Below are 23,979 nucleotides of genomic sequence, written 5' to 3'. Positions count from 1 at the left end.
TTAATCACAATTTATGTTATCTTCGACAGGATTTCCTTACTTGTCAATGGCAATATTTGAATGATGCTATTTTATAATTTTATTCTAAATAAGCCACTATTTCTACTTCTTTATAATTTTATTCTGACTAAGCCACTAGTGCAGTGTCAATATAGTCGTTGATTATTGAATTTTGATTAAAAGCAAGTATTGATGAACAAAATCAAAATACGAAAACCCCGCGGTTATTAGGCAGTCTCTGTAGGAGGTATGCTGGTACTGCATGCGCCTCTACAGTTGAAAATCTCGTAACTATCTGATGTTAAAGGTCAATACCATGGAGAGGACCGGCTCTGGAATCAGTAGTTCTTCTACTCGTTCATGGAGGTTCAAAGTAGTGTCACCGGTGCCTGATAGAAGGTCATAGATTATTGTAAATTAAAACAAAGGTTAAACGTTAAGATTAATTTGTATTCAAGAAGACCTATGGGGAATAATTTAGTCGACTTCGTGGTCGTATCAGTTATATGTTTTGAAATCGAATAATATCTTTGATAGGCAGATCTATCAAATCATTGACTCGTATTTCTTCATGAATAATCGGTCACCTTAGAAGTTGTGCAAAGCGGTTAATTACACTCTAATTAAGTTACTGGCGATGGTCTCCTTCAACGATATGTCATGAAGCTAAGGTATTTGCGTTTCTCCATAAACTTAGCAGTTATTGCTGGGGGATTTTTTATTTAAATAATTTTACTTCCATTTACAGAAGTCGGCCTAAACTACTTGTGATATGTTCGACACTAATCGTCGTTTTTTACATCGAATATGTAAGTTATTATGTTAAGAGTTGGAACTGGCCGTCCATCAAATGCTCGTCCTCCGAATGTCTAAAACTTCTTTTAGTAGCCGACCCTCAAATATTGGGCGAGAAGACTGAATCTGCGTTAACGAGATGGGATTGTGACAGGTTGGCAAGCTCTGCCCGTGTGTATACTGTATCTATGTTATAGGTTCTCATGATTTCACTATTCTAGGTACCTATCCAAAAATTTCCTACTTGCTTTAAATCACGTGAGGCCAGATATCATTTTATTCCTCGGAGATTTAATGGATGAAGGAAGCCGTGCATCAGCTGAAGAATATTCACGCTACAAGGAGCGCTTCTTTTCAATTTATCGAGCTGAAGCCCACGTTCAGGTACTTAATATTAAAGTAATAATTGTGATTCCATGCTAGTTGAACCAGAACAGGATTGGAAAACCCATCGCATAATATTGACGATCCTGTGCCTTCACGTTCCTCTGAAGTAAACTCTTAATTATTGTATGTTTTAAGTTAAGTTTCTAGAGCTTATCACACAAATGAAACAGTTTCTGGCGTCACTTGGTGGAAATTCTTCATATTGAAATTAAATTTAAATTTACTTTTATTACGGCCTAGGTTTCGTTATGGTATAACATCATCAGGTCTAATAAAAGGTAAAAATACGAAACCTAGGTCGTAATAAAAGTGTTTTATGTGGAAAGGCGAAGTATTTTAAATTTAATTTCATTATCACACAAAGTTCACTTTCCTATTGAAAAAAATTGTATCTCATTTACTAATCAAATAAGCCTCCAAAAATTTCACATCTTATTTAGTAAAATGCCAGGATTCCAGAGAAAATACACATTTATATTTCTTGTTACCCTGGTTTTTGATGCACAATCATTAATTTTCTGAAATAAGGGTTTTTCATGTTTTAAATTCTTTTGAAGAGGTGAAGGCTCTGACACTCCAATTTCATCTGGAGTCCATCCCGATTTTTTTTCCACTTCTTCAACCAGTTCCAGCTAATTTTTTGTTCCCAATTCTAGTGTTAAGTTCCCTCAGGATAAAAACATGCGCATTATGATAATTGTCAGAATATCTGAATCCTGCCATTAATTGAAATATTGTTCAATTTTTTTTATTGTGATTGTGTAAAGCATAGTAAATGAGAAAGTTTCTCTCGGGGTCATGTTTTGGGATGCTTTTATTATTCTTTCGCTGGTGTATTCATTGCGTCTTCAGAAACTCCCCATGAATATTGTCTTATCCTCATATAGTTGCAGTTTGCTGCTTTAATATCGGCGTTATTAATTTTCATTGCTTCTGAGTGTTGAAGCAAGTCTTCTTGTTTTGTACTGATTCCTCTTACTTTTAATGTGTTTCAAGGTTTAATATGCTCACATTTCCAGTTTGCATAGTCCTTGCTGTAGCTTTACTAACTCTATTGTGCTGGTCAGCCTTGGTTCCAAGGCAATGTTGGCATCTGTGAGTTAATTTCAAGAGCCCAATGAGAGAGGTTACCGACCTCTCAAAGTCTAGGGGTGGGATACATCCATGTTGAGGATGTTTCCCTTGGCAGGAGTGGCCCACATTAAGGGTGCCAGGCTCTCATCTTTCCCCCCCCGTCTGTTTGCTGTGCTCCACATGGTTCATTGTTTAGGGGTCAACTGGCTTTTGCCTTTGTGGCTGTGGGAATCTGCTGGCTGGCAGGGCTCTTTCTACAGGGCTCTGCTGGCGGAGGCATTTGGTCAAGGCCGTATTTCCCCATCCCCTCCAACATGCGCAGGGTTCCATGCGTCCTCACTTGCTTACCTTTCCTTGCTAATTAAGTAAAGTGTTAAACATTCTTTTCGTGAGACTACATTTTCTAAAAAATTATAGAGGTATTGATTTGTTTTGGACAAAAGACATTGTTTCAGTCCATTCAAATTTTTTTCTGGAATCCTCGCATTCCGACTGATCTAACGATAAAAGTTTTTGAAGATGGATTTAGAAATAAAATATTTTAGTGAGAAGATGCTCTTCGCATGGCTTATTTTGTAAACTTTAATTTGTATTACATTAGGGGGGCTGTAAAATTTCTAGAGGTGAATGATAAAAATGTAATAGTGTTGCTCACCTTATTTGAGATATTGAAGGCTCTTTGAGTTTCATTAAAATATGAGGTAGTAGAACAAAAGCAATTATTTTTGTTGAATTGACATAGAATTGTAAAAGTTGATCAGATTAAACTTTTGAGTATCCATTTACTGGCTGACCTAATTGCAGTGCGCCTGGCTAGAATATAGATGTTCGTTTGGTAGGATATGTTATGTATCTTTTTTAGTTTGTAGTTTCATTGATGGTTACGATTGGAAAGGATTTAATATCATGTGCAGCATATAGAAGGCAGAGTATTAATAACTATTAATAACATTTTGAGTCTTAAATAATTATTCATTGGCCATTTGTTTCAGATGTTGTTTATTCCGGGTGATAATGACATTGGTGGTGAGGATGAATCAATTACCACGTCAAAATTGGAAAGATATCGGAAAACATTTGATTCATTCAGTGCAGTGAATGTAAAATTTGCAGAATTCATTAAGGTAATATTGGTGCATTCACTGTCTGTCTCTTAGGACTTTTTATTTTAATCCCCTGCTGAAAAATGCATGAATTTGCATATGTTCATGGACCCCTGATTCATGTGTAAATCATATTTTATAGGCGTTATTGTTTGTGCAGAGAAATTTAATATGATATTCACTTGGAAAACATGCCCCTTCGGTTCACTCCTTGTCAAAAAATCTAATAGTTATAACATAGCTATTTTAGAGTACACTCATTTTAATTTTGGGTTCCTGCTTGTTTTAGCACATCAGAACAATTAAAAAAATAAATATTGTGTGCTTAGTTATCAAGGGACATCCAGGTTTCCACCAAGGGGCATTCATGTGCATTTTTAGTCAGCTGCCATGCCATTCTGTACATGAAGAGATGTTGTGAGGCATTTATTGGTCAAATGGGAGGAAATTGGCAAATAGAAGTGGTTGTGCACATTGAACTAAACTATTTTCATGAACTCACATTCTCCTAGTGTCTACCATAGCTCCCTTGGCTGTTGGAAGGGCCACAGGGTAAATGGACAGAGGGGAGCGGAGGGAATTTCCTACCCTGCAATATTCATGAATCAATCCACCAAGATTACATAATTGATTCACGTCTTTATTTATGCTTTGATTTTTATGTAAATATTAAGATAAATAGAAACAAAAATAGCTGATCATTAAAAGTAACCCTTTTAGGGTGATTTTCCAATTCAATCCATTCCCTTTTTCTGTTTTCAATCATGAAAATTTTTGCTAGTACGAGGGTAGTTATGAGTAAACACATAATGTATTCAAATGTAACGTACAGTATAATATTATGGGGATCAGCTGCTATTTCTCAAACCATCTTTAAAATGCAAAATAAAGCTATTAGAATCATCTCCAGGAAATCTCACAATGCTCCATCAAGGCCTATTTTCCATGAATTAAATTTGCTACCACTCCTGTGCATCTACATTATGTTTTTAATTCTATGTATAAAAAATAACATTGGCAACTATTCTCTTAACTCCACCTATCATCATCATTACACCAGAGGAAGGAATGACATCCATTATGGGAATATAAGAACTAAAGCAATGAAATGGGCATCAGATCATATAACAAACTACCCAAAAGTATCAAGGATACAAAGGGAACTGCTGCATTAAGGCATAATCTACAGCGCAATATGTTCTACTCCGTTGACGAATATCTCAACAATATTCCCGACCAGTAAGTTCATACTTTTAGTTTCTAGCAATGGTCGTAGTCTGATTCATGTTGGTGATCAATGATTTTTCTGAATTAGTCAAGCAATTAATGGACATTACTACGATAACCTCCTGGACCAACTACAGCCAAAGATACATGAAAAACAGCCAGGTTTGGTGAGAAAGAAAGTCATCTTTCATCGAGACAATGTACACCCCCACACGTGTTGTTGCCATGGCAAAAATACGTGAACTAAGATCCGTATTGTTGCCACACCCGCCTTAGTCGTCTGATTTGGCTCCCATCAGATTTCCATCTCTTCCCCAAGCTCAAAAGTTTCCTCGGTGGATGGAGATTCTCTTCAAACAAAGACCTAACAGCCAAAGTAGACAAGTATTTTGCAAACCTAAAGGAAGCTAATTTTCAAGATGGGATTAAGGCATTGGAACATCGCTGGACCAAGTGCATTAGTTTATGGGGAGACTACATTGAAAAATGAAAAAGTTACACGGAGGTAATTCATTTATTTCTATTCCATTCCAAGAACTTTTCAAATTACCCTCCTGTGTAAATTTTTTTCTATATTTCATTTTTTGTCTTCTATTCTGTTATTCATTCTTATTTGCCTCATATATTTATTGATCCCACTTGACCTTATAATGCCTTGCATCAGGAAATTAGCGGAGCTTCAGTGAGAGGTGGAATGCACTATTAAGGCATGGTTGAGATGAGAGGGTTGTCTGGAAAGTAGCGCTCATTCATTTCGAATGGGGCGCTTCAGATGCGAGTAGCCTCAGCTCAATCTCAGACACCAGTTTTTTGTCTGCTCACTGTCCGCGAAGTTTCATTATGCTGTTATTGTATTTTTTTTCTCAGTGTTTGTCAATGTTTAACAAAATTGAAAATGCCACCACTTGTGAAGTTAGGGCTGTGATCTGATTCCTCAATGCAAGAAATGAGTGACCAAATCATACTCACTGTTTGTCAATTAAAGGAGGTTTACGGAGGCAATGCAACTGATGAGTCGGCCATTTGGTGTTGGTGCCAAAACTCCGACTTGGGGAAGGAGAATGTCCATGGACTTGGCTCCTTCAGATTTCCATCTCTTTAAGAAACAAAAGGAATATTTGGCAGGAATGAAATTTTGAAGTGATGAAGAACTGAAAGAAGGGCTGGCTACTTTTCTCTATGGACTGTCGGCAGAGGAATATGAAGCTGGAATTAAAAAACTCATCACAATATAGGACAAATGTATACATTTTTTGCATGGTGACTTAGTAGAGAAGTAGTCCAAGGTGTTTAGTTAACGTATAAAACATTCTTTGAAGAAAATACAAGTATGTATTAGTTAAGCTTGAATTGTAAAATGTGCACTGCCCTCCATTTGACCCTCATTTATGAACCAGAATACATGTAATGTGCAAATTTGGAGTTAGGATTCCAATAATTTAAATTATTTTATATAGTTTCTTAGATGTAATGCTTGGAATGAAATCAGAATGTGGGACAGTCATCTTTTCACTTATGATACCTGTTCCTACACTAAATGGTTTATTTTTTGGGCATTTTTTTAAATCAGGTGAATCGCCTTACGGAGAGCTTCCCCTCTGAAAAAGGTGCCCATTCCCCCGGTGCCAATTGCTCTCGCATCCTCCTCTCACACCTTCCACTTCTCCCTGTCTCAACTGGATTTGTTGAAAGGGTAAGCGGTCTAACTCTGCTCTTTGGGATTTAATATAAATTAGTCCTAATCAGTACAAGCATATTTACCAGCAGTATTAGCATATAATCAGGTACCACTTCACTTAATGAGCATGAACTTGCACACTTGCAAGTTGAGCCAGAAACCATTGAATATTTCCCCCTTCTTAAATGACCACGAAATTGGCAATTTCTTAAATAAAAGAAAAGTAGTACACAGCAAAAACAATTGGAAAAGAACAAATTCACTGTTGTGACCAAGATAAATTTAAGTTTACCACACTACCAATGTTTGTGCTTTTCAGGTGATTACACAGTTGCGTCCTCAGCTCATATTTTCTGCCCATGAGCACAAGTCTTTCCACTTTGATGCTGATATTGACGTTAGATCTGGAAAGATTGTTGGTCATTATCGTGTCTTCCCTCTAGGTGGTTCTGAGTAAGTACATAGAATCCTTTTTTGGACTGTATGCGACAGAATGATTTGAAAGTTTGACTAGCTGTCAAGTCAAAATGTTAGGATTGTCATGGAATGTCTGTAAAAAGTGTGTTTTAGATCTCTGTCAGTGCCATGCAAATCAAAAAATATCCCATTTTCTGAATTGTTGACTCCATGTAAAAACCTTGGGGGGTAAAATATTTTGTGGTCATTAGAGAAATTACTACTCCACCAGTTGGAGTAACACCGTGGCTGGGTACCCTGCATTTGAAACTCAGCCTGGCTATATTATCAATATGGCAGCCGCTTGTTTTAATCAGTCATCTTCACCTGGCATATTCAAATCATTAAATTCGAATGGAGGAGTGTATTAAGCTCTATTATCCTGATGTAAAAATGACTAGAGTGGTTGAGTAAAAGCAGGTCAAGTGAAATTAGCTATATTGGTTCTTTAAAAAAGTATCTCGTAAGAACTACGCTGAACTTCTCTATTTTATCAATGCTACATAATTATTAATTTTGTTTAGCAATACCTATATTATATGGGCATATATTTAGTTAATATAAACACTGAGCTCTTTAATTTTTTATTGTAAATACTTCACTGTCATTCGCATTTGTCATTTGAACAAATTCGGAGAAGTGATGCATGAAACAAAGCATTCATGTTTGGAATAAATCCACCAAAGGACATACTCATGAATGCAGGAAATCCCCAATTAAATGAAGTATTGGCGAATTTGTGAATCATTGGTTTCCTGTGTATGTTTTTGTTGGGTATTTATTCGTGTGTGTGCACAGTCATGAGTTACCAAATCTAGTCATCTGTTCTTTTGACTTTCTTCATTGAATACAATTGATTATCCTGAGCTACTCTATCATTACCCTTTCATTATTATGCTATTATAAATTGGTACAATCCCCTTTTCCATGTTAAATCAGGAAAGTAAGAATTTGTGAGATACTTGTGTGTTCCGAAATATGTGATTTATTTGGTACACTATTGCGTGGCGCCAAATGTATTTCTTTAGCATTCTGTGTAACCATTGTGTACTTTAATTCATTATCAGAGGCATTCAAGACAAAACCGTGCCATAGTATTTTGTTGAAAGAGGGGTTTCATGTTTTTTGTGATCTCATGGGGGCAATTACCATTAGGTATCTATCGAAGCTTATCCGTTATGCAATAGAAAACCAAGGGCAACACTGATATTGACATTATTGGAAAGAAATAATGTTCATTTTTATTTGCCCATCGAGGTCAAATAGGCAAATCATCTGGGTTTTTCAATACAATACAGCGAGAGGTTTTTCAATATTAAATACCAATCATTTAAGTTCATCGAGCATAGTACTGATTAGCTTTGTTGTAGGTTACATAAAGTGTGCTACCAGATATGTAAATTAAATAATTTGGAATGGGTAAATGTTATGTAGATTATTTTGCTTCAGTTGATGAATCTGATGCACCATTTTAGGAAGTAATGAGAACAGGCTCATGTAAAATTGAATGTGTATTCTGACAAAACATGATGATGATGTTGGATGAGTTGGAGAGACACAAATGGATATGATTAAACTACATGTTTTGCTTGTAAAAAAAATCCCCCGTGAGTAGGCTTTGTGTAGCGTGATTTAGTGAAGGTAAATTACTCTATAAACAAGTTTAAACGCAGAGGAAAATCGAAGATGGGTTAAAGTAATATGTAAATAATAAAGCTATATCTGTGATATTCTAAAATATTTTAGAAATTTTGGTGGTGATAGAACTACCTTAGTGATGCCGAAATATTTTTAATGCCTTGTCAAATCATCTGGATGATTAAAGACCTATGGTGAGATTAAAAAAAATTATAGAAGTATCCTCTCCAAAGTTAAAGCTCAATGACTGCAAAATGTTTGTGTACAGGGTGGGGTGGTTATCTCCAGACTAATTTCAATTGGAATTTCCCACCATATTGTGGTTTTCCTGGAGGTTGCACTCGGCATTCTTGAATGCCCTAGGTATCTAGTTAACAGTCATAACCTCGAAATGGCTGGGATTTTATGTACAAGTGCAGAGAACAATCAAAGAGCCACTATTATCAGAAGTGTTCCCGCTGGGCGTTCGCCCAGTGAAATAGTTTGATTCTTCGGGTCCCCCAGATCTACTGTTTACCATATTGTGGCAAAGTAAAATGCTTCGAAGAAGTCTGGGGAAGGTTTCCCTAACCTGGCAAGGAAACCTAATTCAAGGAAACTCGTGTCGCAAACTGTGGCAGTCGTCGAGAAGGCTCAGGCGCTGATTTCAGAGGACCCGGTGCGATCGCTGAGGAAATTGGCGTTAGAGTTGAATGTTAGCGAGCAAACAATGCGTTGGATGGCAGATGCTACAACACAAGTCATACACAATATAGGGGCGACACACCTTTGCTGTCTGAGGCGGCCAGAACAAAGTGGATTGCTCACTGCACCTGCTATTGTGTTCTCTAAAAAAATAAACCTGCGGGACGAATCAGATTCTTCTCTGATGAAAACATTTTCACCGTTGACGCGAAGATCAACCAGATCAACAGAAGAGAAATGATCGCCGGCTGACCCTTGACCCCGAGGGTGTCCTGATTGTTGCTCAAACGAAATATCCGGCCAGTGTTCACATCTTAGGTGTTGTGTCCAGTGATTGATATCATGCCGCCACTTTTCTTTGGAAAGGGACAAACTGTCACAAAAGAAGTCCATCTGCACCTTTTGAGGAATGTCGTGAAACCGTGGATGGTAACCGTGGCCTCGGAGAGACAATATGTCTTTCAACGGGACGGTGCACCAGCTCATGTGAGTCATTCAGTCCAAAACTTACTCTCAGATGACACTATTGACATGTTCTGGTCAATAGGAGTTCTGGCCCCGGAATAGCCCGAACTTGAGCCCCCACGATTATTATGTATGTTTGCAGCATAGTCAATACCAATAAGACGAGGCACCCTAATATCGCATCTCTACGCACCGATATCGTAGCAGCATTTGCGAATATGGACATCACTGTTTTAAAGAGTCCATGCGATCGATTCAGGACAAGGTTGGAGGTGGTCATTGCAGCTGAAGGAGGTTACTTTGAGTAAAGTTACTCTTCACAGATACCTCTAATTGTATGTAAAAGGGTTTTCAGTTTCTCTTGTTTTTTTTTTAATAAATTTACTTTTAAACAAAAGTTTAATTTTTCCGGATTTAAGCACCGTACCCTGTACTTTACCTAAATGATCACGGCATAATTGGCTATATTGTGAAAACGTTGCTTAAGTCAAGAGTCTAACATTTGAATTTATTAATCTTTGTGAAGAAGGCAGAAATAAGTACCTCTTAAAAAGCCATTATCTGGCTCAGGAGGGCTTCTAACTCGACCAGTAGATTTTCTGGGTGGAATGCATGATCTCTTTGCAATTACTTCTCTGATTAATGCCGGTTCTTTCTCATTCAAGTACAAATATATTTGTTTTTGCCATTCATAAATTGCATCCTATGTCTTCATCTTTTCTTTAATACTTCTAGTCTTCCTCAGTAAGATTTACATGCTGCAATCTCAATGCCTAATCAGTTATCTGTGTAGCCTGTTACTTCTACTTTGGTCAGCCTGTACTTTTCTCCCATTCTCTCTAGAAATTCTTTATTGCTTGCTCATCCACAGCACTATAGACATACAGGGTTCGTCCGGAAAATAAGTGTACTGACTCCTGGGCTGGGCGCGCCGCTCCAGGCGCACCCAGCACTGCTCTGACGGGCTGCGATTGGAGGGGGGTATGTTGGCAAGCGACGCTGAAAAAGGCAGTCGGCTCTGAGCTGTGGTGTAGTGAGGAGCTCTGTTAACGCGAACCTCCACGCTTCGACCCACGTCACGGAACGCGATGCCGAAGTTTTTGGAGCAGCGTTATTCCATCAAATTTGCGGTAAAGCTTGGGAAATCGTCTGCCGAAACTGTCGGTATGATTAGCCTGGCTTACGGGGAGTCAGCCATGTCCAGAAACATGATCTTTCGGTGGCACAAGATGTTCGTGGAGGGCAGAGAAGAGGTCGACAACGAGTCTTCGAGAGGTTCCCGATGATGCCTTCGCGGGAGCGTTCCAGGAATGGGAACGACGCTGGAACAAGTGTATCGACTCACAAGGGTCCTATTTTGAGGAATATTAGCTTAAGATATGTAAAAGTGTAATAAATTTTTTTTCCTGAGCTCAGTACACTTATTTTCCGGACGAACCCTGTAGGCACCGGAGCATTCAAGTATTGAAACTTGTTATGAATAATCTTTCATGAACCATCCTTACATTGTTTTCTTCATTGATTCAGGACATCAGTGGACAGTGACAGTAGGGAAGCTTCAATAGCACATCCTATTTTCTCTAGAGAATTTTTTCAGTGAAATTCATGTGGTCAACAATGTAAGTGACAATTGATGCTGCAGGATCAATGTTCACTTTACCTTATTTGGTTCTTTCATCTGAAAATGAATGTTTGTCTATATTTTCTCGTCTGAGAAGTCAAAAGCATTTTACTCTCTTCTCCGCCACATTTCATAATCAACAAGTTTACACATGTTAAGTTGGTATTCATGGTCGTGTCATTCATTTTTGCCAATTAAATAATAAGTATGTATTTATCTATTCCTTCAAAAGTTCTTGCATACCATTTTGTTTGCTAATTAAAGGCTTACCATTGGCCATTATCATTTTTGGACTTCATGAATATTATAATTTTCATGCATGCAAAGCTCCCAGTTACTAATAAAACTCCAACCCCTTAAGTAAACTCAGTGACCAGTAGTGAGACTTCGGCCCCCTCACTCCTAATCACAGCAGACAGTTTCACCATCTGGCATCATAAAGCTCTGCCTGATGGAGTGATTCTGGTCTCAAGTTTGCAAAAGTTTTTCTAAAGTGCAGAAAAAATAGTTTAAATTTTAAAATATTTGCCAGTGATTGTGCTTAAAATAATGAGTTGTCACGAAATTCTTTCTTTCCAATAATTTTCAAGAGTTAGGAAAATGCTGTAAACACATTGCAAATTATCTAATTTTAATATTAAAAAATATAAGCTCGAAAATCATTTTAAAATGGTACGTCATTCAGTTCAAGCTTTATAAAAGATATAAAATATTCAGAAATTAAATATATTCTGTAATTTTAATTGAATTAATCTTTCACTGGGTTAGAATTAAAATTTCAAATGTAAGTTTATAAGAAAAATGATTTTGTAATGGCCCCAGCCCATAAAGATGAGGAAGTTCATGAAAAGCAAGAGAGGAAGCAGGAATGATTGACAGTGGGTGCTTGACCACAGCTGACATTCATGTGGGATAATTTGTGCACATGCCGGAAAGCCAAGTGCAGGGGAGGTGAGGCTGTCCAAGTGCTGAGTGTGTCCATGTTGACCGTCACCATACTCACGGCCATTGGGAAAACAGTGAAGTTCCACTGTTAAAGTAATGGATTGTGATTAAGTGATTCATGTAAATTGATATTTAACAATGCAAATAGTGGTAAGTCTGCATACTAATAGTCACGTACAGATATAAATATTGTTGTTTGACAATATTGAATTAAAGTTGAATAAAATAAAATAAATTGAAATAAGTCATGATATGTTTTGCTTTGGATATATTTCAAGTAAGTTATTCTGCTGGTTGATTAGCTAGTCTGTATACTTAGTGTTCTTGCGAATTTAACACGAGTCTTATGTAGCATTGAATTGGAATGGTTGCAGACAAGTTGGTACTTAAAAGGAATAGGGAAGGGAATATGGAAACGATTCATAGACTAATCAAAGTGGTGAAAAGATATAAGTGGCAAGATCCAGTTTGTGTGTTATCAGAATCAATTTGCTCTTCCTGCATTTTCCATTTGGAATGCTGACAATCAGTGCAGACAATCCTACCATTAAATTCTATCAATCAGGGTTGGTAAAACGCCAAGTTGGAGTGGGATGAAGTGCAAGCCACTTATGAGTGCGGTTTGTGGTTCCTTTGAAAGAATATGAATGGCTTTCTTCATTTTGAATATGCAATTAATTTGTGGTGCTTCCTTTGAAGAGCTGCCATGAAGACGGCCGCAGCGAAAAAAGCCCAGGGGAAGAAGTCCCTCTCGTCTTGGATGTTCTACCTGGGAGACAGCATTGTGCATGAAATAATGGTGCCAACGTGCTCGTACCGCATGGCAGTCCCCTACATTGGATTTGGAGCTGCCACTCTAGCACCCCTGGGTCAGTCCTGCACCTCCCACCATTTTAATTTTCAAATGGCCCTGGTCACCAGCATCACGAGAGTCAAATTCTCAAAGTGGTGGACATCTCCTTGAGATCCAATAACAAAGACCCTGGGATGGAATGCATGGCAATAATGATTATTATTTGCAAACGGAGCTTTGGTTTGGGAAATACATGTGTACTCACAATAAGGTACAGTGATGGGTGTGGGCTTTACATTTGCATTCTTTTCAAGCATACGTGCGTTACATAAATTTGCATATTTCTTCTGTTTCATTAATTTTTTCTATTTTAAAATTAGTTATTTGCTTGATGTGCCAAAAATTGCTAGAAAAATGAAAAAGTAAATACTTCAATGGATCTCCTGGTGATTCCAGTGAATGATCATCATCTCTTTGGCTTTAGTGGTTCGTTTTGGTCGCTGGGTTTTAATGTTTGCACTCGTAGGCATTCATGTCTAAGGGCTTTGGTGAGCCTTTTTATCTTTAACTGTATTCATTGGAAAGAGATGGGATTTACATAAATAGATTGAGCCTTTGTATATATCCTGTTCTTAGCCTTATAAAAACAGCTGCCACAATTTTTTTATTCTTAATATGTATTTCTACTGTAAATTCTTGTAAACATTTAGTAATGCAGCAATTTCAAAGTGTGACAATGTTTCACCTTGACAGTGACTCGAACGTAGAGCCTTATGACGTTAGGCCAAATGCATCAGCTGGTTAACTACCAAGGCATCATCATCTTACGCTCTGAAACTTGGAGAGTTCTGAGTGTAAGAGGATACCTCGTTGGCTGAACTCGCTAAATTATTCGGCTGGACCAAGTGGGGATCCAGGTTTAAATCACGGTCAAGGTGAAAGATTTTTACGCTTCAAAATTGTTGCGTTGTAATGCACAATAGTGGATTACTCCATTGAAAGCTACCGGTGCAGCATCTTTTGCGTTTTCTTAGATAAATGTATACAGTTCTGTTAATTCAATTTTTAGTGTCATCATGGTACCTATGTAGTAGGTACTTCAAAGCATGCATTTTGATTCAGATTAATTAGCAGCAATCAAAACATTTCAAACTCACTGAAACACTATAACTTGAGAGTCAGTCTTTACTTGAATGAGCAGTTCATTGGTGATAAGGATTTCACGTTCGTCCTATGAGAATATTCAACTCTGAGAACGTCCTCCTTATCCATCCTCTTTGCTGCATTTTAGATATCCATTCTTTCATAATCAAAGTATGGGCAAATTATGTGGGTTGTTCGATAAGTCCTCAGTGAAAAATAGGATTTTCAGCTTAGTCTCCTTTTAGCGCGATACATTTTCCCCAACATTTCTCCAACTTTTTAAGCCGTTCACAGAAATATTTTGCAAGGTCTTCACAATAGACCTTGTGGGTCTTGGTGATGACCCCTTTGTTCAACATGAATTGTTTTCTATGGAGCCAAGTTGAAAATAAAAAATTCACGAGGGGCAAATTTGGTGAATTCGGTGCATGTTTTAATAATATGAACTTTCTTTTCATAGTTTTCAGAATCAAAACAGCATGCGTGTGCACCTGGGAATTGTCTTGATGGAAGATATTTTTTTTCTTTGCCAAAGGAGAGTGATTTTTCTTAATTTCTTCGCTCAACCGATGCAATAACAGCGAATAACACTCTCCGTTCATCATTTGACCTTTTGGTAATTAATTGATGGACATGGTTCCACATGCATGCCAAAAAGCCATGGCCATCATCTGATTGGCTGATTCTTCTGTCTTTGCCCACAGAAACCCACTGTTTCAACTGTTCCTTTTTCTCTAGAGTGTAGTAGTGTGTTTGTTTTTTCCGCAGTCGTGTTTAGATGCAGATACTCCTCAGGATGGTGACAGCAAAGTGCCAAACCAGTCTCCGATTTCACCACATTTATTGTGTATATTCTCTGCTGAGAGCAAATATGGCACCCCACTTGCAGAGGTTTAGTTCATGCCCAATTTTTCTTGGAAAATTGAAAATACTGTACTGTGACATATCAGTGGCCCCAATTATTTTGCCAACCTTGATTCATTCATCATTTAAAACCATATTGTGGGCTTTGTTATTCGTTTCGCAGAAAGTCACTTCCACTGGACATCTCGGATGATGTTCATCATTTGTGGATGTATGGCCACGTGTGGATTCATTTACCCAAAGGTAACAGTTGTAAACACAGGAGCATGTGTTTCATGAAATTCATCCAACTCAGCTTTGATCTTTTTGGTGTAAAGTCTTTAAGTAGAAGTGATAAATAACCACACAAAACTCATGTTTTTTTATCTAAATAAACAAAATGTATCGCTTCAATCGACTATGAAAATGAAATCGTGAGCTGGATACAGCTGAAACTTAAACAGCAGGATCGTGAAACTTAAGGCTTACTAAAATCAAACCATTTCCAATACTATAAATGCTCTCTCTTGAAATTTCTAAGGACTTATTGAACAACTCACTTAAGACAAGCTCGCCAGAAAGTAGGGCGGGGAAGAATTTTTTGCTCTTTCCGAGTGTGAATGTCACATCAGGAAAGTAGGGGAGAACTATGTAAGTGCCAGGGCAAAGGTTTTATCACTACAGCACCAATTTTTTTATGCCTACATTGTTGTGGTCCATTTGCAAAATTATCGCAAAATCTGACGTACTTACTGGGAAGTAAATTGGAGAACCATCTTCCTCTGATTGCTATTAATATGCTAACTCCTGCAAATATGGGAGTTGGGTCATTGCCAGAGGAATCAGTTGTCAGTGGTATTACAATGCTCTGATGCGGGATGGCAGATGGCCATGACTTGATATTGGTGCAAGGTGTTCTGCACATAATATGAGGTGCAAATTATGCATGTTGTCATTTCCATGCAAGAAAATGTTCAAGGCTTCCATAGCATATCATGAGAAACAGTTTTTTCTGGTTGGGATTTTTTCCTCCTCACATTTAAATAAAAGATGTGAGAGGTAAGGGAGGTTACTTGCAGTGGATTTAAAAACAGCTTTAAGTAGTTTAATGCAGGTACCATGGCAATAGTTTCTTCTCCGCATTAAACTTTTAGGTGTGATTGCAGTGAGGCATTGAGGGGAAAAGGGATGTTGACTGTGACATTGTTGGGAATCCTTTTTCCTCTCAGACTTCATGGTTGCGATTGTAGGAAACAATAAGCAGGACCATCCAAGCACCTCAAAAATGAAACATTACCCAGTTGTCTTCTAAATCTCACAATCACAGCTTGTATGGACTTCCCTTCATAGATGTATGGTAAATAAAATGTGTGTGCAACAAAATTTGAAAGTATGATCGGGACATATCTCTTGCTAACATTATATTGATTTCAAGATCTTCATCTAAGACATTGTGCCCATCATCAAGCATTTGTGATGTATGGAGTCAAGTTCAGTATGGTTTTGAAACTCTCATTGGAGGAAAGAGGGACGAGCACAGATTGGAGGCTCGAAGAAAAATGGCAAATATACAAGGACAGAAAGGAAAACCAAGTGGAGTTAGTTTTATCACAGTAGAATAGGAGGAAAGAAAATTAATGCAAGGAATTGGAGGAAAAGTGGATGTAGAAGAATGTATTGAGTGGTGATGTGATCTTGAAGACTGAAAGAGGAGAAAATGTTGTATTAGGAAGGCGCAGGTTGGACGGGATGACAGAGGAAATGAATAATAATGAGCAGAAGAATGGTTTATCCATAAGGTTTATGCATAAGGTGGTTAATTGTTTAGTTTTGTTTTGGGGAAGGCTTTGATTTGTAGCTGAGGTTATTTCCTAAATAACCTTGACATTTAGTATAGGTTTTCTTGGTTCATCAAATATCTACCTCCAAATGGTTGGCTACTGCTAATAAATATGTTCACTGATTTGTATGCTGCTTTGGGTCTGATTTGTGTGAATGTCAGCAGGTTTACCTTCTAAATTTTATCTCTTAAAATTCCAAAGAGACTGTGGGAGATGCAGCAACGGTAACTTTTAACGGAGTCATCCGCTAATATGCATATCAATGCAACAATTTCAGAGTTTTAGAGGATGCCTCGATAGCTTAACTGGCTAAAGCACTCGACCAGACATCGAGGGATCCAGGTTCGAATCCCGAACAAGGTGAATGATTTTTACACTCTGAAATTGTTGCATTGAAATTCTCTTAAAATTGTCTATATACGTTCACCAACTTTGAAATGATCACATGCTGATATGTGGACAAGTGTCAGACATGTGCCGGGAAAAAACTGACCTTTGGTGCTGATTGCCCTGTCATGCAGCCCTCTCTTCAATCCAAATGTCTTGTGGGCATGCCGATCGAATGATGTGGTAGAGTTGATGAGCACTTAAAGGTTGGTGGTTTAGTGAGTGATTTCTCTCTCTCTTCTTCACAGCTACCGAAGGTGTTGAAGTTGCATACGAGGATGAGTATGACTCTGTTGATGGCATCGCCCGGGATAGTGGGAAGATGGTCCTGCATTACTCTGTGCTCTGGCTGCCCTCTCGCCTCGCCCAGTTAACCTTCTATGAATTCTTTGTTTGCGCGTTACTTGTTGGCCTTCTGATTTGGAAAATTTCTTTCTGTAATTCAAGAAGTCTTAGGGGATGAGTTAATTTTGTTTGTAGGAAATAGTGAAAGCATCAAAATTCTGTGGGCTGTGGTGCATCCGAAGGATTAATGTGATCCAAGGGTTAAAATTATGAATCATGGTTTTTATATGTTCTGCGTCCACCTGAAGCAGGTACATGAACATTCAGATGTGGGAGGTATCTCATTTTTTGAAATGTCTGTTGAAATGAAAGATGTTCTCTTTTGGTTGAAAAAACCCTTTCCTATCTAAGTCAGATGAAGTGCTCTTTCTCTTTTTTTTTTTTAATAACTAGAATGGTGACTTCAAGACAGCAGAGATAATACCTTAGACCGTTTTGAATATGTCTGGCATGATTTTAGATAATTTCTCAACAGTGGTATGGTTTAGACTGAAGGAGATCATGAAATACGCACCCATCCATTTTATCTTGGAAGCTTAGGAAATAAAGAATAGGAAAAAGGTTGATATACCTGGACATGAGCAACAACTGGTCTGTAATTCAAGTAGCATATCCATAGCATTTATAAGTGCATTTTTATTTAGAATTTTATTCCATTCCAATCTCTGTGTATTCTTAATGATATTTTAGTTGAAGGTATTAAATTTACTGAGAAACTTGTGAAGCTTCAAGATTTCTTCCAAATGTAAATGGGTTGAATGATGCAATTCAGAAGGTCGAGAAGTTCATTTGTTGAATTTGAATATTACCCATGTCCATCAGAATTTGGTGCATTTCCAATACTGCCTGCATTTACCTTGAATGTTGCACTATTAATGCACTACACATTAAGTGCATACTTAAATATTAATTTCTAGTATTTAAAATTATCACTTTTGAAAAGAAGGCAACTAAATTCAATCATATGCTAATATTTTTTAACGAGTACTTTAAAATATGATAAATTCAAGTTATTACAATTTTAAATTATGGGTGATCATAATTATAATTACTTGGGTAAGTTTCCTTATTGTCTCCTTCCTTCCCAAGCGCATACACATTTCACAAAATGGGGACTATATCACTGGACCGAAAGGAATCAAAAGAAATGATGACAATTTTTTTCTCATATTAAATAGATCAAAGCAATGTCATTTCATCTTCCTTGTTGGTTGAGTGAAAATACAAGTCCATCCATTTTGCTTTTCTGTAGATGCACTTACTTAAAACATGAAAATTAAAGTCTGAAAGCACGTAGGCAAGTGAAAATTCTGAAACTTTTAGAATTGTTTCTTTACTTAATAATATCTTACCAAAATTTTATTTATTAAGATAACACAAACCGTATTTTGTTTTCATTTTTTTTGCATGATTCTCTTCTATGGAGAAATTTAAATGAAAAAATAAGATGAGTTGTGAAGTTACATTGTATAAAAATTATCATGGGAGTTAGTGTTCACCCAAGAGATTATCCCATTCACCATGGTATTTATTTCCCATTCCCAACCGTTTTGCATTGAGGTGAAACTGAGATTTAATATGCCGTCTGCTCCCACAACACTTGACAAGCTACAGCATATGAACCATTTTAAGTAACCTCAATTGTATTTGCCTTATCGGGGCAGATTCCAAGTCCATTCCTAGCCCTGGATCTAACCCATTTTGTGAATTTTGGTGTATTTCAAGCGAATGCTAAGTTGAGTAGAATGCTCCAAAAAGGAGGTTGATAGTTGGAATTAGAGGTCACGTATTTGTTACCATACCGATTCTGTCAAGCATCAAGGTTATAAGGAATCCTAATCTGTTAACATGTGCACTAAAATGAACAATTTTTGCCCAACTTCACCTCCAAATCTTCCTTAAGTTTCTGATTTCGATCTGGCAATTATGGTAACCCAAGAGTCTAGCGCAGCATGGGAATGCCACTCACAGCCTTTTCTTCTTCCCGCTATTTGTCTCCAGCGTCCTATTCCTCGGCATCCACCCACCATTCCTTCTTGGAATCCATCACGGCAACTTTGTCTCCTCCCCCTCTATGCCTAGTATTTCTCCGTTAGTTTGCCCTTCTGTTCTCAGTTTTTCTTCCAGTCTTCTCGACGCTCACACATTGCATTATCATTTTTTGGCTCTGCATACTTTCCAACTCCCTTATTTCCAACCAAAACATGCATTCTCTTCCTCCCTTTACCTCATCCTTCTATCACAGTGGTCAGCATCCCATTGGCTCTCGGTGTCTCCTGCCCTATTCTACCATTTAAGTGAAATAATTTGAAATGAAGTCCACACATGTGCTAAACAGCCATCACTTGGTTTTAATACTGATCCAATACTTAACTGAAAGAAAAAAGAAAAGAAATGTTTCCATGCGTTGGGCCAAAGCAGCACTCGAGTTTGATGCTATCCACACCACGAGCTATTCATCGGAGCGAGAGAGAGACTTAATTGGAGAGCAAATACTGACACACACTTTAATATGCTTGCACATTTTAATGTCTCCATGCAGAGACTGATTTGAGCTCAACCAGAGAAAACCAGTTATATTTTAATTCATACTTTATAAGGTTAAGGTAGTGCTAAAACAAAATTTTGAAATTTGTACACACTATATTTACAAATGAGTATTTCAAATGTTGACTCCAGCTTTCTTGTGTGACTTCATTTCTTTCAATGCTCTTGATTGAAGTTATTTTATAATAACGTGCATTTTCATGTAACCTCTGAACGTGAAACTTTCTTGTCACAAGACACCGGAAGCTTACTGGCTATGTCATCCTGGTCTTGTGAGGAATTTTCACCCAAGGATCACAAAGCTTTTATGACTGGATAAAAGAATCATTTTGAGAGAGATGGAAGAGTAGAAACTGTATCACATGGCGGCAAAAGATATTTTTGCCATCCTTTCATGTTGACTTCCATGACCTTGAACAGGGCTTCTGCATGTTGAACTGCTGCCCTGGTGTTATGATAGCAACCAACAGCCCCCTGCTTTTCTCTCTTGATCGTGCGCCTGCGTGCTTCCCCCTCTGTGAGGAAAGTGACCCTCACATGCATGGTTGGATTCTCAGTCTGACCCATGGTCAACAGAGGGCACTGCGCTCTGCTGCTACCGCATGGCTCCCACTTGCAACCCCCAGGGCCTGATTATGCTCCTACAATTGAACTACTCATAGTGGAACTCGTTACGTTAACATGTATCGGGCTAAATTTTGACATCAGACCACCACGGGCCTCAAAAACAAATGAATGCCCTTGGGAGAGGGGCGCATCACATGTTTTTTAGTGCGTTATGGAAGTTCATGGGGTTGAACAGTATTGGGCGCTGCAGTTTTCAATTTGCATGTTTAACCATGGAGTATTTACTCAACTAGAACGTGTTTTCATGATAGGCAAAGCACTGCGTGACACTGAAAGTTTAAGGGAAACTTTTCCCTGACTTCTAGTCAATGAAAAGATTGTCGCCTAAGATTTGGAGTGAATTGAACTCCTCTTGTTGCGCCATGTGGAATCTTTTCTCAGGGTGGGAAACTTATGTTCACAAGTGCTCTTAACTACTGTTTGCCTAGTATGCTAGTAAGAATTCCAAAATCAGTCCTCTTGAATCCATGCTGTAGGTAAGAGTTTGTACAGTGGGATATTTGAATCCAACGTTGTGCATATTTTTATTTTTTCATGATATTTAAGCCTTGAAACTTGAAAATAAATGAATTCTTGAAGTTTTAAGGTTTGAAAGAATGACCCTCTCTCAGATTATTTCTAGCAATGTAGAATTTTAGGATTAATGATCACAAATCTCAAGTCATATTAGAAACCGTAAATAGGTGAAAAATCACTGCTCACCCTAGATGAAAGTTTCGGGAAGGTCACTTACTTTTTGTTGATATTCATTTTTATAGTGTAACTAAAAGACTTGGGTAGAAGTAACATGTAGAGGGTATATTTTGATTAATTTGATTTTCTAAGATGACAGTATTAATTGTCAGGCCATAGTTTATGACACGTAATAGCTGTGATATGCTGCTATTCTGATTAGGCATTGACAAACTGGTAGACCTAATTAAATATGAGAAGCTCTTTTCAATTGTGATCATTTGAAATTTCGCTAACATCATGATTTGATACTGGCGGTAATAATGCATGCAGTGCATGTGTGAGTAAACATATGTGCCTCATTATTATCCTTCTTTCTCATTAAATAACTTTCAAATCCAAAAGGTTACCAATGCATAATTCTCATGAAGTACATTTTTAACTTTACACTGTGATTACTGCAAAGCAATCAAAATGGGGGTCTGATACTTGTTGTCAGATGCTAATAGTATTGTTTTCCAACCCATGTGATATTTTTATCATAGGATTAGCTATAAAGTCAAAGGAGTATTAACTAATTGTATGTGAACAGGATTTCCAATAATGTTTTAATAGGCATAATTTGATCAATTGAATACGCTGTTTCCATTAGTAAAGCACCATGCACCTGGTGAATGAATTCGGGTAAAATTTCTTGGATGATATTTTTAATAGATAATTAAAGAATTCATGAATTTTGGGGTATTTCTGATAAATAGTTCAAACGGATAAACCATGTAGTAATTTGAAGCTCAAGAATGATGCACAGATTATAATGTAGGAAGTTGCTCCAAATGCTCACTTCTATTGCACGTGCTGGGTATGTTTTGTCTTAGGTTGGAAACTATCCTGCACCAAAGGTGCACACGTGCATTTGTCTCACAAACCCCAATCGCAGTCGTTTTGGTGCTGAGCTGTGAAGTTGCCACAAATGAAAATGAACTGTGCTCTAGATGTGTCAATATTGTGTGATATTTTAAGTTTTTCATGAAATGGTGACTTTCCCAATGTGTAGCTTTTAAAAGAACCAGAAGTGTTCCAAGTGTTGTGAAACTTCTCTCCTCTCATGAACAGCAACAGTTCCTGATCTCTGACGGTGGCGTGCTCTGACACGCCTTCCTTCTCATGTCTCATCAGAGATGCCGTGGCATGTGTGAAAAGTACCAAAACTGGATTATGTGACGGTATTTGTTGTTATTGGCTATGTGAGGTGCCCGCAAGACCCATGTCATTCATAATTTTCTCAAGTGCTATTCATGTTGTTGTTATTAAATTGTTTTAATATTGGACAATATAAAAGAATTATTGCTGGTAATGAGGGTTTGAAGTTGGAAAGCCAGCTGCTGTATTAAGGGTGGGGAAGAATTGGGGAGGTGACACCAAAAACAGTTTTCATTCATTCCTTTTCCCTAAGTTGAGATTAATGGTCAAGGTATTGACTATTAGATAGTTATGATTTAGCCATGAATACATTAAGAAAAGATGGCTAAATTTTAAGCAGTATGTTCTATCAAACTAGCTCCCTACCAAACCAGCAGAGTGTAAACATTGACATTTTTGGTGTGACTTCAGTGAACAAACAAGGTTTTTTTTACACTAGATTTTCATAGAGATCCATCTGAGATATTTTAGCCCTACAACTTTAAAAATACCACAAATGGCCATATTGGAGCTCCTACTGAAAAAAAAGTTTCTAAGTCATATTTGATATTAGCAGACTCCCTGTAGGTAGGTCTGCACATTTTTAATGAGTAAAGCCTTAGGCTTTAACCCCTCTATTGAAAAATTTCGACCCAAAAACTCAATTTTTTTACTTTTACCCTAAGTTCATGTTTCATTCCAGTATGAAATGATGAAGCTAAGTTTACTTAAGCTTATTAAAAGGTTCATTTTAAGACTCACAAAAAAGTTTTTGAATGAGGTCTATTCACCAAAATTGTTTCTTCTAAAATGGTCATGTAATCAATTATTTTTACATTAAATAATTTGTCATGAAATGACCCTTACAGCAAGGGAAGAAGTTGCCTTCCCATGCCTCTTCTTCAATTAGATTCAGAAATTGATATTCATGGCCACTTAATATGAGCATAACAAAAATTAGTGTCTTTTAGAATTATTTGGAATCAGAGAAAGCATTTCAGGAATATTCCAACACACATTAAATGAAGTGTCAGGCAGAAACTTATAATCGAGGGAAAAAAGTTTTACAATTTGCAAAAGTTAATTTTCAACAGTAATGAACATGCACCAATTATTGATTCAACTATCTGATTTGTAAAATAAATTATACCTTACCTTATTAAAGTGGATCTCCTATTTTACTTATTTGTTTCCAATGTACTAATTTTCTAAAGCCAACAATTACAAAAATTATTCTATTTGAACAGGACATGAACCTGGATTCCTTGATGTCTGGCCGAGAGAGCTTAAGCCACTCGAGTGTCCTCTCACCCACACTTCATATTTTAGAGTGTAAGAGGACACCTTGGTAACTCAACCGGCTCAAGCACTCGGTCGGTCACCAAGGGATCAGGGTTCGAAACTAACTCGAGGAGAATGATTTTACAATGTGGAAGTTTTGCATTGTGATGAGCATTAGCGGATGATTCTGTTTAAAGTTACTCTTGCTGCATCTCCTACAGTTCTTTGAATCATTTTTTTCCTTCAAT

General features: G+C 37.4%; 1 protein-coding gene across 1 annotated transcript; it reads left to right on the top strand.

The window, feature by feature from the left end:
* The first annotated feature begins 394 nt into the window (after positions 1 to 394).
* Mppe (Metallophosphoesterase) lies at positions 395 to 23,594 on the top strand. The gene is made up of 8 exons (XM_071586408.1): positions 395 to 671; positions 749 to 949; positions 1,017 to 1,179; positions 3,249 to 3,380; positions 6,157 to 6,279; positions 6,584 to 6,717; positions 12,773 to 12,942; positions 17,329 to 23,594. The coding sequence occupies exons 1-8, from the start codon at positions 661 to 663 to the stop codon at positions 17,541 to 17,543; spliced, it is 1,149 nt and encodes a 382-aa protein (XP_071442509.1). The 5' UTR covers positions 395 to 660; the 3' UTR covers positions 17,544 to 23,594.
* The last annotated feature ends 385 nt before the right edge of the window (positions 23,595 to 23,979 follow it).

The sequence above is a fragment of the Hetaerina americana genome, unplaced genomic scaffold, assembly GCF_022747635.1.
Source record: "Hetaerina americana unplaced genomic scaffold, ioHetAmer1.1.p SCAF_22, whole genome shotgun sequence".
Classification (NCBI taxonomy): Eukaryota; Metazoa; Arthropoda; class Insecta; order Odonata; family Calopterygidae; genus Hetaerina; species Hetaerina americana.
This window is presented reverse-complemented; position numbering and strand designations above follow the sequence as displayed.